The sequence below is a fragment of the Mus musculus genome, chromosome 11 (genome assembly GCF_000001635.26).
Source record: "Mus musculus strain C57BL/6J chromosome 11, GRCm38.p6 C57BL/6J".
Lineage (NCBI taxonomy): Eukaryota > Metazoa > Chordata > Mammalia > Rodentia > Muridae > Mus > Mus musculus.
In genome coordinates this window covers 73,774,243-73,788,355 of record NC_000077.6, presented here as the reverse complement: position 1 = coordinate 73,788,355, position 14,113 = coordinate 73,774,243, and the positions used below count along the sequence as shown (strand labels likewise).

The 14,113-nt window shown below is 36.0% G+C and overlaps 2 protein-coding genes across 2 annotated transcripts; one reads left to right on the top strand and one right to left on the bottom strand.

Annotated features, from left to right (window-relative positions):
- Nucleotides 1-480: 480 nt before the first annotated feature.
- Olfr390 (olfactory receptor 390) lies at nt 481-1,416 on the bottom strand. The gene has a single exon (NM_146347.1). It carries the CDS (start codon nt 1,414-1,416, stop codon nt 481-483), a length of 936 nt encoding a protein of 311 aa, NP_666459.1.
- A 6,350-nt stretch (nt 1,417-7,766) lies between these two features.
- On the top strand, nt 7,767-11,969 carry Olfr389 (olfactory receptor 389). The gene is made up of 3 exons (NM_147009.3): nt 7,767-7,930; nt 9,061-9,336; nt 11,015-11,969. The coding sequence occupies exon 3, from the start codon at nt 11,031-11,033 to the stop codon at nt 11,967-11,969; it is 939 nt and encodes a 312-aa protein (NP_667220.2). The 5' UTR covers nt 7,767-7,930; nt 9,061-9,336; nt 11,015-11,030.
- Nucleotides 11,970-14,113: the final 2,144 nt, after the last annotated feature.

Sequence of the window (14,113 nt, the reverse complement as noted above, 5' to 3'; positions counted from 1 at the left end):
GCCAGAGCACCAGCAGCTGTGGCTGTATCTCCTCTTGGGGCTCTCACATTTTTATACTCCACAAAAGGCCTCAGAATTCCAAACAAATTTTATATATTTGTAAAAACTGCCTGAAGGTGATACAATGAAACTTATGCCAGAGAAGGAGGTAATTTATAGTCTGTAGCTGTGGGCAATATAAAACAGCCCTATATCACATAATTGGTATCAAAATGGTAATATAATCTTATAATAGTTCTGTGGGTTTTGAAGAAACCAAAGTTCTTGCTACAGATTATTTTTAAGTAGTTTTCCAGAATGAAATTGACATGAAGGCATAATGGGATCTCTAGTTAATACACATTTTACATATTAAATAATTATATAGACTGCCTGTTTAGTAGAATAGACTACACTGGGGAAAAGACAGGAAATACTAGTAAATATATCAATATATCTACTTGATTATATTATAAAAAATCTGAAAGGTGGTTATCATCATCATAGGAGAGATTTCTTTTGAAACACTTTTTTTAGAGCTCCCTTTATGTCTCTGTTCCTCAGGCTATAGATAAAAGGGTTCAACATTGGAGTCACCACTGTGTACATCATAGACATGACAATGTCTTTTAGAGTAGAGTTATTAGCAGATGGACCTAAGTAGATGCCAATAATTGTCCCATAGAACAGTGATACCACAGACAGGTGAGAACCACAAGTGGAGAAGAGCTTGTGGATGCCTCGAGTTGAAGGGACCTTGAGGATGGAGGAGATGATGCGTGCATAAGACACAATGATGAGTAGAAATGGAAGTAGGACAACAAGCCCTCCTATGATCAATATCACCAACTCATTAATGTGAATATCAGAGCAGGCCAGCTTCAGGAGAGCAGACAGATCACAGAAAAAGTGGGGGATCACATTGTTTTCACAGAAAGACAACCTAGTTAAAAGCAAAGTGTGCAACATGGCATACAATGTGGTCAGCACCCAGATCAGCAGCACAAGACTCACACAGAGCTTGGGGCTCATGATACTGGCATAATGAAGGGGGAAGCAGATGGCCACATAGCGGTCATAGGCCATGGCCACAAGTAGGAAGTTCTCAAGGGCTGCAAAAAACAGAAAAAAGTACACTTGTGTCAGACATCCTGCATAGGGGATGGATGTGTCCTGGCTCTGCATGTTCTGCAGCAACTTGGGCATAGTGACAGAGGAAAAGCAGAGATCAGAGAAGGACAAGTTGCTGAGAAACAAGTACATGGGTGTGTGGAGATGGGAGTCCAGTATTATGAGGATGATGATGATGAGGTTCCCCAGGACGGTGGTGAGGTACATGGCCAGGAACAGGGCATAGAACAAGTGCTCGTACTCAGGGGCAATGGGCAGGCCCAGGAGTAAGAACTGAGAGATGATAGTCTGGTTGTTTCCAGGCATGATCTTCCTGTAATGTATGTAAGAGTAATAGTCAGCTACCTCTAAAAATAAAGTAAAAATTAACATATATATAAGACAAGTGCTTTACAATTATTTCATATCTATCACATCATCTCTTTTTTAAATTGCTAGAATTTCTATAGTGATAAGTAACTTAATGCTTTGGTTTCTTTTTAATGTTTCATTATTCCGCCTTTTATGTCCTATTCTTTTTTTTCATAGCAATCTGACACCTTTTTTATTAGATATTTTCTTTATTTACATTTCAAATGCTATCCTCTTTCCTAGTTTCCCCTCCCAAAATCCCCTATCCCCTCCCCTCTGCCCTTGCTACCCAACCCACCCACTCCCATTTCTGGACCTGGAATTCCCCCTATACTGGGGCATAGAACCTTCACAGGACCTAGGGCCTCTCCTCCTATTGATGAGCAACTAGGCCATCCTCTGCTACATATGCAGCTAGAGCCACAAGTCCCACCATGTGTTTTCTTTGCTTTGTGGTTTAGTTCTAAGGAGCTCTGGGGGTACTGGTTAGTTCATATTGTTGTTCCTCCTAGGGAGCTTCAAACCCCTTCAACTCCTTGGGTACTTTCTCTAGCTCCTTCATTGGGGACCTTGTGCTCCATCCAATGGATGACTGTGAAAATCCACTTCTGTATTTGCCAGGCACTGGCAGAGCCTCTCAGGAGACAGCTATATCAGGTGCCTGTCAGCAAACTCTTGTTGGCATCTGCCATAGTGTCTGGGTTTGGTGGTTGTTTATGGGATGGGTCCCCAAGTGGAGCAGTCTCTGGATGGTTGTTCTTCAGTCTCTGCTCTGAACTTTGTCTCTGTAACTCCTTTCATGGGTATTTTGTGCCCCCTTCTAAGAAGGATTCTGAGCTTCTGAGCTAATATGCACTTATCAGTGAGTGCGTATCATGTGTATTCTTTTGTGATTGGGTTACCTAACTTAGGATGATATCCTCTAGATCCATCCATTTGTCTAAGAATTTCATAAATTCATTGTTTTTAATAGCTGAGTAGTACTCCATTGTGTAAATGTACCACATTTCCTGTATCCATTCCTCTGTTGAGGGACACCTGGGTTGTTTCCAGCTTTTCTGGCTTTTATAAATAAGACTGGTATGAACATAGTAGAACATGTGTACTTATTACAAGTTGAAGCATCTTCTGGGTATATGCCCAGGAGAGGTATTGCTGGATCTTCCGGTAGTACTATGCCCGATTTTCTGAGGAACCACCAAACTGATTTCCAGAGTGCTTGCACACTCACCAGCAATGGAGGAGTGTTACTTCTTATCTGAGATACAAAGTGTGTTTGCTTTTCTTTTGTTTGCCAATTGTTAATGTGTTTTCAGTTCTTAAGAATTTTTTTCAGTTCTGTCAGTTTCTTGTATCTCAATGTTCCCTAGGACTCAGGGAAGACTGTCTTATTTTATGATTATATGTCTAGAGCAATGAAAATTTCATGTACTTGAATGGCTTAGATTGCAACTTAAGATTCAGTTTGGATGATTTTATCTTATCTTAGAGAGCTCTTACTTCCAAGGGTGAACTTTGTTTTTCCTATAATGCACAGCAGGCCTTGTAAACACAGCAGATTCAAAATAAAACTGCTACCTTCAGCCTCTTCCTCCTCCTTCACTCTTTCATATCATTAAAAGTAATCTGTGATCAAAGCTGAAATGCGAGAGTTGGATTTCATTCATTTATTTCTCTATCTATACCCCATTAGTAAATATAGATCCTGAAGGTCATTTTTTAAATTCAGCTTTATCTTAATTATTACTTACATGGACAAAAGTAATATCTCTCTTGAAATATTTAAACCACTTCTCAATCCACCTCCCTAATTCTGAACCTCCACACTTTTCTTAAACAGCTTCTTTTGCTCTTTACATGTAAAGTTAAAAATCCAGTTATGCTTCCTTGTTAATTATTTTTTATTGGAGTGTCAGTGCTTAGATGATAGAATCTAAATTTACTTTAGGGGAATACTTGTCATTGATGTGCCTAAATTTACCTTACCTTCACAGTCACATTTGATCATATAAACACTTTTGTATTCTAATCTCAAGCTATGCTGGACATTGGTGTATACATTTTAGTGCTCTGCCTTTCATACCTGGTATTCCAGTTGCCTGGTACTTTCTCTCTCTCTCTCTTTTTTTTTTTTTTTTTTGCCTCAACTCACTGGATTACCATTTATCCTTCAGGTACAGTACATGTGGCTTTCCATGATAAATCTCCCCAGTCCATCTAGAGAACGAGACCTGTTACTATTTTTGCACTCTCTGGAAATCACCCTACAGCACTCAGTGCTTCAGTCAGATTAATATAACTGACTCCCAGCAGATTGTAAAATCCATTTTGGAAAGGCATGTCTGCCTTCAAGCTACAGCAGGAACATCCTGCTTATTGGCTGTATTTACCAAAATATATCACTAATATAATTACCTGGCTTTTGTACTAGGAAATGCACTCGTGTTATTTTCAATTTGTCCATGACAAGAACTTTCAGGATAAACCCTTTACCTCTAATTACAATTTTGCATACATGGATAACACCACAGACCTTTATGTTTGTCACTTATTCATGTTACCAAATCAAATGATACTCTGAACATCTTTATACTTCATTTATTGTGATGCCATTGATATCAATCTGCTAAGAAAAAATATGGTGGTAATTTTAGTAAGTGTGGGAATATTTGTATGCTAGTCTTATGTGGTCTCTTTCTCCAATATCCATGCACCAAGTGATAATTAAATTAATGTGTCAACCCATCATTGTCTTTCTATTAGTCTTTTACACATTTTGCAATCGGGATGGTATTTACCTCAATACACTTTGAGTGAGTCAAATTGCATGCCATAATGTTGTGGCTCCATATACACATCTGAAAACTTTGATGAAAACTGCAATTTCTCAAAGAAGACAAAAGTTTCTGCCTGCTGAGTGCCTTTACCTTCAAGTCCATAGATTCCAGATATGCCCTGGGTATCAGTTCCCATACAGTTTCAAATTGTCCAGTTCATAGTTCAGAGAGCTGATTTCTTAAAAAATAAGCTTATTTTACACTTTCTCTCTTTTATAATCAATTTCTACCTGTGTGCACACTTGTATGTGGATATGGTATGGCTGCTTTGGATTTTTGAGATATTCTGACATCAGTAAATTCCACTATACATTAAATCTGACAAATGAAACATAAAGACTTTACAATAAGACAAACTGCTTAGTTCTCCCTCTTAAAATGCTTAATTCATCTACATTAACAAATTTTATAATTCAAACTTATCTGCTAACATTAAGGGAAGAAAAATATCTACTGAAATCTCCCACAAAGTTTGTAGGGAATTTGCCTCTCGTATAACTGTGAAGATAGCATTTCTGGTGTTGTGTGTGACTAGGAATCACAAATGAAAAAGTTCATATGCAAATGCTGCATGAAGTAAAAAGCTTCATGTCTCCCAGGTCTGTGATATTCCAAGTTTCCTGGTTATAGTAAACCTAAGTATCTTTTCAGGTGGTGCCTCTAAAATTTAATGTGAGTTAAAAGTCACTAGAATACTTATTCTAATGTTGATATTATCCTCCAATTAAGATATTACAATTTTAATTCACACCCAGAGAAAGAGAGTTACTGTGGTAAATAGACTGAGAAACCTTTTAATTTACAGAGTCTGGTAAGAATATAATGTGTAGTGATATTACTGAATATTGTCATTAAAATATATCTGGAATATAGTAGTTAACATGCTTGTGGGAGTTAAGGAAAACTGGAAAAACAGATATTTAATAGATAAGTATCACCTCTAAAACTTTACACTGAAAAATATCACAAAACCCTAGAAAACTAGACTATCCTTCCCAACTCACCAACGATGTGTTCAAATGACTCTGAGACCCCAGCCTGAGATCCTAGTCCCATATTAATTGCAGAACTGTGAAGTAATGCCTCTATGTTCAGAATCTGAGTACTATCTCTGCTCATATGTTCCAGCATTCTCATCCCTGGACCTAAGGGAGCCTGCTCTCAGGAGTCCAGATCCAGGAATAACTTACAAAAGACACATTAATTAGTCAGGACCTTTCTAGAACAATTAAGAGTCCTGTAACTGTGAGTGACTCAGCTCTGATGACATCTGGCTCTGTTTATGAGAAGGTGGAAATGACATGGACTCATAGATAGATGTGTAGTCACTGATTCCATTGGGGGTTGGCAGGAATCTTTGTGGCTACAACATGTTTTATGAAGTGTTAAAAGTGCAATTGGAAGATTGCTAAAGACTTAAGTACAATACTCTGTATGATTTAAAATGTATTAAAAGTGTGATAATTCAAACTACAATCCATAAGATGTTGTGGCAGTAAACTAGGATGAGAAGCACATGCTTTGTACACATTAACAGATTACCCACTCTCAACACAACTTGTTATAGATAGATACACACACTACTAGCAAAAATCGACTACATATGAGACAATTTTCTGTATATGTCAATAAATAAGAAAAAATAACTCCTTGATATCATGTTTAATTAATTTTCAGGTAAATATCTTATAAAGTCTATGGCTCCTTACCTTTCTAGGCAAAATTTAACTGCCCAAACCACCATCATATTTGTACCATTGTCCACAGAACCATAGATAACACATTAACTTCTGTTTTCAGTGTCTGTGGCACTTGGCTTTCATCATCTGGTTCACATGCAGTAGAGATGCTATGCTGAATATATAGAGTATATTGTGCTATGCTGAATATTTTCATTCTGAGGGAATCTACATATTTATTGGTCTTATAATCATTAGATTATTATACATTATACTAATATTTGTTTTGTACATGAAAATAATATGTGGTACTATAAATTCAATACTATGTTCTAGTTGTACATACAATTCAAGACTTATTTAGTGATGTGTATCAGTTACCCCACATTGAATGACAGGCCTGTTCTTTGCATAGTATTTTATAGAAGTATTATGTCTTGGTTGTGATATGTTTCCTCAAAATAATGTGTGGATGGCTTTGTTGCAAACGCAGTGTTCAGAGGACTTTGCATACATGATGGTATCTTTACAACCCTGACCAAGTCAATAGATCCATCTAGTGATGAGTCACAATCTGATAGCATTATGGAGAGATTGGAGAAACTAAGATGCAGCACATGTTTGGAGAAGGTAAAATACAAGGATAATTTTTAAGGGCACATTTGTTTCTGTTGCACCATATTTTTCTCTCTTTTCTTCCTGGTTGCCATGAGGTGAACATGTTATGTTTTCATGCCATATACTTCTATTGATGTATAACTTCAATGTGAGATCAAGATTGTAAAGCCAAGTGACCATGGACAAACATTAGAAACCATGTTTAGAATGGCCCTTTCTTTCTTTTAAGTAGTTTACTTCAGTTATTTAGACACAGAAGTGAAGAACTGGATAAAGAAGCAGACATTCCCCAGCATAGTAGAACACACTTTGGGAATTAGGCAGAGTCTGTCCTCTGTCTCCAAACTTATTTTACCCATAGCAGCACAACTAGTTATATACTTAAATTAGGTGAACTTGAAAGCACCTCACCTCCATCTTTCTGAATATGTTTTCAATTTTTGCGCTGAGACCTATCTGGATCACAGAGGAAGATGTCATAGAAGATTTTTCTAACATTCATGCAAACATTAAGTTCTGTAGTCCTTGAGAGAATTACTTTAGATAGTGAGAGAGGTGGACTGGGGTTCTTTTCTGCATATGAATACTTTTGAACAATAATTGTATGATTTTACAGCTGCTAATTTTTAAAATGGTAACATTCCATTAACCATGCCAAAATTGAAGACAGTCTGCATAAGTCATAAGAATAGGAAATGAAAGACAATTTATGCTTTATATTCTTAGAAAATTTAGAGAGTAACAAAAAATGCTCTTAACAACTCCAATCCCACAAATTGACAGTCTAGCTAAAAAAAAAAAAAAAAAAAAAAAAAAAAAAAAAAAAAAAAAAAAAAAAAAAACCAGCATTCACAATTACTTCAGTGGTTTTTAAATAGATTGGGCTTAGTCTACTGCAATCTAAGATGGATCACACAAAAATCCTTTGAATTTCATAAACAGGAAAAGGGTAAGCATGCATCTGATTTTCTCTTCCTTTCTTCCTTCTTACTAAGTATATCAAGGACTGATCAGTGACCATCAACGGCTCCCATCTCAGGGGCTTTGGAAAGTTGGTTCTATATAGGTCTTGGGTAATTGTACAAGATCAGGATTCCTCAGGGATGCAGAGCCCTTTGGGTCCATAGATGGCAAGAAGGGGACATGTAAGAAGATGTTGGCTGCAGAGCATGTTCTTTTCTGTTCTTATAATGAATAAAGGTGACCAGGATCTGAAGCAGGAATCGTAATACACCTTCATTCATCCTAGATAAATTTTCAGGAAGGACATTACTGTCTTCTAAACTACAGATCTTGCACTTCCAGTTTTATGATAGCATGATGGGCAGTTTTCAGGTATGGTATTATTCTTTGCCATTTTGGAACTTTGTAACACACTGAAATATTTGAGAAATACCTTGTTCCACAGTTACATTGATAATTTTTGTTAATGATGAGGCTTATTACCATTACCTATTGGGCATGTTTTTCCATTTCAACCCAATAAGAACACTTTAGGATAGGGGCAATGCTGCACTGCTTAAGCCTTCTTTTAGTAAGGTTTTAGTTTTAAAGATTAATAAGGTTTGAAGAAATCATGTATCCAAAAGAGCATGGATATCAACATCACCAGAGTACTCACACCACCTTAGTGCTATTTATAAAATTGAGTATCATCTTGAAAATCAGAGTGTGTTTTTAGAGAATTCCAGGTGAGCTGAATGAATAATAACTGCTAGAACTATTTCTTTGGACAGTCTTATCTGCTATTCAGGTAAAAACTGTGAGATTTACAGCTGAAGAAGTAAAGTCCATTGGGTCAGCAACAGCAACTATCACAAGTGATCTTTGGTTTGTAGTCTTTTCACATAAGCCTACATAAACCATGGGCCCCACTCAGTCACAGAATACAAATAATTCTGAGACACTTGGTACACAATTTCCCTTATATTACTCTAAGTTTCTGTTTTTCTATTAACTTCTCACATTATGAAAGGTAAGAGTTACTTCACTCTGATATAATGTTAATAAATAAATTAAATGTTAAAAACACAGTAAAACACCTTCATAGAAATACCTTGAGCTGTAATTTGACCAAAATGGATTTTAAGCCCTATACCAGTTTCTATAAAAACTGTCATGTTAGGTATGGATAGTTGAATATGAACTCAAGGGAGGGATTAAAATTAATTGACACTTATGAAGTGTTCATTGTATATATTTTTTCTCCATCATTATCAGTGGAATCATATGTATAGTGAAATCATATGAAGCATAAAAATATTAGTCATTATTAGTATTATTAAAAAGAGCATTGCATTTTGTACACCCAAATACTTTCCATAAATACACAATCACATCTTAAAGCTAATCACAGACTATCAAAATTTAATGTTGAGGGGGTACTTTTGGTGACTTCATATTTTGAGGAGAATGAAGAAGAGTAATTATTTGGATTTAATATAAATTTCTTCCTTACATTTTAGGCTATGTCTCAGGCTACAGAATAGCCAGGAAATCTTCATGAATACTGGGTTATGAACAGGCATGACCTTTCCTGCAAGAAGTTTACAGTCTGTCAACAATAGCTGGTACTGAATGATAAGCTATGAAATGAGTACAAGATGGTATGAGACCATTGTAGCAGGTCTAACTATATAGGGATACAAAGAAATTATAACTCAGTATAACTCAATAATTCAATGTCATATTGTGGAACCATAAAACGAACAAGATACACCATAGAGGAGAAGATGTGATAGGTAAGGAGAATATTAAGTTAGAAATGATAGAGTCACAAACTTCAATTTGGACTACAGAACTGCTGAAGAGTAAAGTGCATATGTGCCATGTGAGGCCGTATTTGGCTGTAGTAACTGATAGAAGTTGAATAAGCAACCAATGTTTGGGTATGCTACAGGAATTGTGTTCTTAAAAAGAATATGGTCATCTAATGAATGAATTTGGAGAGAACTGTATTTATATTTCATAATGCCAGTGGGTTAAACCTACTGAATAAAATTGTGTTGAGACATGGGAAGAGGTTGAAATTGAATGTTGACTTCAACATTTAACGTAGGAAATGATGGCATTCATTTCTAAGAATGCAATTAGATAATTTTGAATAACTTATCCAGTTATTCAAAGAAGAGAATGAAGATGAGAAATGTATGAGGTCCCGGGTTGGTGTCCAAGGTAAGAAAAAAGAAAGAATGTGATAGAACTCTCACCGAGGTTATTGAATTAATTCTTTTATTTTTTATTGAATATTTTCTTTATTTACATTTCAAATGTTATCTCCTTTCCTGGTTTCCCCTCCAAAAAACATCATCCCCCTATCCCCTTCCACTTCCCTTGCTTACCAACCTACCCACTCCCGCTTCCTAGCCCTGGCATTACTCCGCACTGGGGCATAGAACCTTCATAGGACAAAGGGCCTTTCCTCAAAGTGATGACAGATTAGGCCATCCTCTGCTGCATATGCAGCTGGAGCCATAAATTCTGCCATGTGTGATCTTTGATTGGTGGTTTAGTCCCTGGGAGCCATGGGGGTACTGCCTAATTCATATTGTTGTTCTTCCTATGGGGCTGCAAACCCCTTCAGCTCATTAGGTCCTTTCACTAGTTCCTTCATTGGGTAACCTATGCTCAAATATTATGAAAAAGTAAAGAAATGGAAGAAGGAACATGTAACGGGAGAAGAGTAAATTTCTTTTGGGATGTATTGAGCCATATATACTTGTGAAAGATGATTAGTCAGCAGCAAGGTAGCTAAATCTGCAGATTGCAAAGACAACTGCATCTGAACTGTACATGGTGATCTAATGCTTTAAAGTATATGGGTTTTCCTTGGGACACATTTTGAATTATGAAGAGTAGGTATACAAAAATTCTTCAAGAAACTTCACAGAAATAAACTACAGAATGGTGTAATATATAGTTTACACCATTCTGTAATAGAAATTAATGAAAGAGAAATGCCAATGCATTTTCCATATCAGAAGCAATTAGATGCAATGATGCAATAATAGAGAAGTAGAACATGCTAAAGCAACATGGCTATAAGGAATGAACATATTTGGATGTAGGGACTTGGGTTATTTGAAGAGAGTAAGCTAAATTACTGTAGAGCATACAACATTCCTTGTGTGTCACAAACCACATCCCTTTTCAATGAAATATGGTTATGGATGTTGTAGGAAGGTATAAGCAGACTGTACAGGATTTGGTTTGTATGTCATCATCTACCAAGGATAACTGAGAAATTAATAGACCAAGATTATTCCATGTCATAGTGAGGTAAATAATATAAAAATGAAAGAATGTGAAAAATAAAGAAATTTTTTCTAAATAAACAAATGAGGCAAAAGAGTGAAATTGGTCTATGATATACAGGCACAACCACTGGGAATCTAAAATTATGTAATTTTTTTCTTAAAGTCATTACAGGCAGAACATGACTGGAAACAACCAAACTTTGATATCAAAGTTCCTCCTTCTGGGTCTGCCCATCTTGTCAGAGTATCATTTCCTGTTCTATGCCCTGTTCCTGGCCATGTACCTCACCACTATCCTGGGAAACCTGCTAATCATTGCCCTTGTTCGACTGGATTCCCATCTCCACACACCAATGTACTTGTTTCTCAGCAACTTGTCCTTCTCTGATCTCTGCTTTTCCTCTGTCACAATCCCCAAATTGCTTCAGAACATGCAGAGCCAAGTACCATCTATATCTTATGTTGGCTGCCTGACACAGCTGTACTTCTTTATGGTTTTTGGAGATATGGAAAGCTTTCTTCTTGTGGTCATGGCCTATGATCGTTATGTGGCCATCTGCTTTCCTTTGCATTACACCAGCATCATGAGTACCAAGTTCTGTACTTCACTAGTGCTACTACTGTGGATGCTGACAACATCTAATGCCTTGATGCACACCTTGCTCATGGCTAGATTGTCTTTTTGTGAGAAGAATGTGATTCTCCGCTTTTTCTGTGACATTTCTGCTCTTCTGAAGTTGTCTTGCTCAGACACTTTTGTTAATGAGTTGATGATATTTATCATGGGAGGTATCATTATTATTATTCCATTCCTACTCATAGTTATGTCCTATGTAAGGATTTTCTTCTCCATTCTCAAGGTCCCATCTACACAGGGCATCCACAAGGTCTTTTCTACATGTGGATCCCATCTGTCTGTGGTGTCTCTGTTCTATGGAACAATTATTGGTCTATACTTATGCCCATCAAGTAATAATTCCACTGTAAAAGAGAGTGCCATGGCTATGATGTACACAGTGGTGACTCCTATGCTGAACCCCTTCATCTACAGTCTGAGGAACAGAGACATGAAGAGAGCCCTAATAAGAGTTATCTGCAGTAAGAAAATCTCTCTGTAATGGAAGTACTTTAGAATGATACCTAATTTGATGTAATAAATGTGTTGATATTAATATTCTATATCAGATATTGTCTCTCATCATAGGACCTACAAGGATGGAACATGCTACATAATTGTTCAATACATTAAAGGGTACAGGTTTGGTATAGTAGTCAAAGAAGAAAGGTTGTCTTTGATACCTGGCTACAACTTCCTCCTTACCTTGCATAAAAATCCTGAACATTTACAGTGAATGAGGGACTGTCTAATATGATCTCTGTTCCCCTTATGTTACTGCAAAATTTTATCATGTTACTCTGATTTCTGTGTTCACAGATATATCAGTTGACATACTTTACATAATAGATTTATGACACTGGATTACAATATAATCTTTTCACTAACCTTCTTCTTTCTAGTCTTTCCTACATGTCCTCCCTTACTGATTTTGACATTATTTTTTCTCTTGACTTTCCATATTTTCTACCTATGTTATATTTTTTCTGACTCATCTTGACCCTTAACAAATTTGTCAGAATCACTTTGTATGATTGTTATTAATAACTAGGGATCACTCCATTTACTTCTTTAAGATGAAGGAAAGAAGAAAGAAACCTAAAAGCTGCTAAACCCTCATGTAATTCATATTTTACTTTGTAAAACATCCATTTCTAGTGGACAGCTTTATTTAACACTCATGACAATCTAAAAGAGATAGAGAAGGTGCTGTTTTGTAGACTGAAGGATATGAGGTTCAATGACTTCTTATCTCACATATAGGGAGAATGTGTATGAGACCATAGACTGCTTCTACTTTTTTGTCTGATTTCTGTAGAAAGAAGATTTTTCTTTATTTTTTATATTCTTTGCTTAACTACAGCATGGAGTAACCTTGGTCTTTTTATTTCCTTAATTGTCTTTGATAGGTGAAGACACAAATACAATTGTTTTTACTCCACTCATCATTAGCCCCCTGCCACATCATCTCCATGCTAGTCCTGCCTCTAAGGGCGTCTCACTGCCTGAGAAACATACTCACTTGAGCATCTGTGTAACCATCAATAAAAATATGCATACCTTGATCTCTTCTCTTTTCACATAGTCTTCTCTTTGTACTTTAACCTGTTTATTGAATTATGATATTGTCTCCCAACCAGTGATCATGTGATCACTTCTATGTACACACATACCTGCTGTTTCCATAGCTAAACTCTGAAATATTGTCATTGTATAACAGATTTATAAGTGACATGAAAGACAATGTGTAGATTAAGTCTGTTTCCTTCTCATGTGAAAAATAAAGTTTAAAACACAGAAATGTTAAATGGCTTTGACATTATGTTTAATAGATATAGAAAATAATAAAAACCTCTGTTGAACAATGTAAAGAAATACCACAATGGAAAAATATAGCCTACAATATGTAGGTCTTCAAACATATTTTTAAAAATTCTACTGGCACATAAAAAATAAAGGTGTATTAAGACAATACGGTGTGATGAATAGCATCTGTAATATAGATGAACTGTGTGAGAGTGGAAGTTGTTTAAAGAGAAGAGAAGATAAAGAACAAGAGAGATAAATAAAAATATTGAATGCATAAATTAAAAATCAAGCCAGATATGATCATATACCTGTAATCCCAGCACACATGCAGCTAAAACAGAAACATCAACATAAATGTGAGCTCATCCCAGCTGTTCAGTGTGACTCTGTAAAATCAGCTTCACTGCACAATGAGACTCTGTGATGTTTGCTTTGCTCACTGCAAAGTAGAACCCTGTGAAGTCAGCCTGAATTGAATAGTGAGGCTCTTAGAAAATGGACGTTTCAAACATCAATTTTGGGCCAGTGAAATATTGAGCACAAAGTTACAATATGAATGAGAACATTTTCACTTAGGCACATACCAAAAATAAGTTGGGACTAAAAAACTGGTTTTGCTTTTGTTATCTAGGCAATTAAAATTTATAATTGTCAGGAAACAGAATGAGCAATCAAATGATGAGCAGATAAATAAAATGTATTATTCTCATAAAATGAGACATTATCCAACAACATAAATGAATAATTTTTATACATTCAACTATGTAGAGTTTCTGTAGAGAAAAAGAAGTCAAATGTAAAGAGCAGATATCAAGAGTGAATTTCATTTTGCTGTCT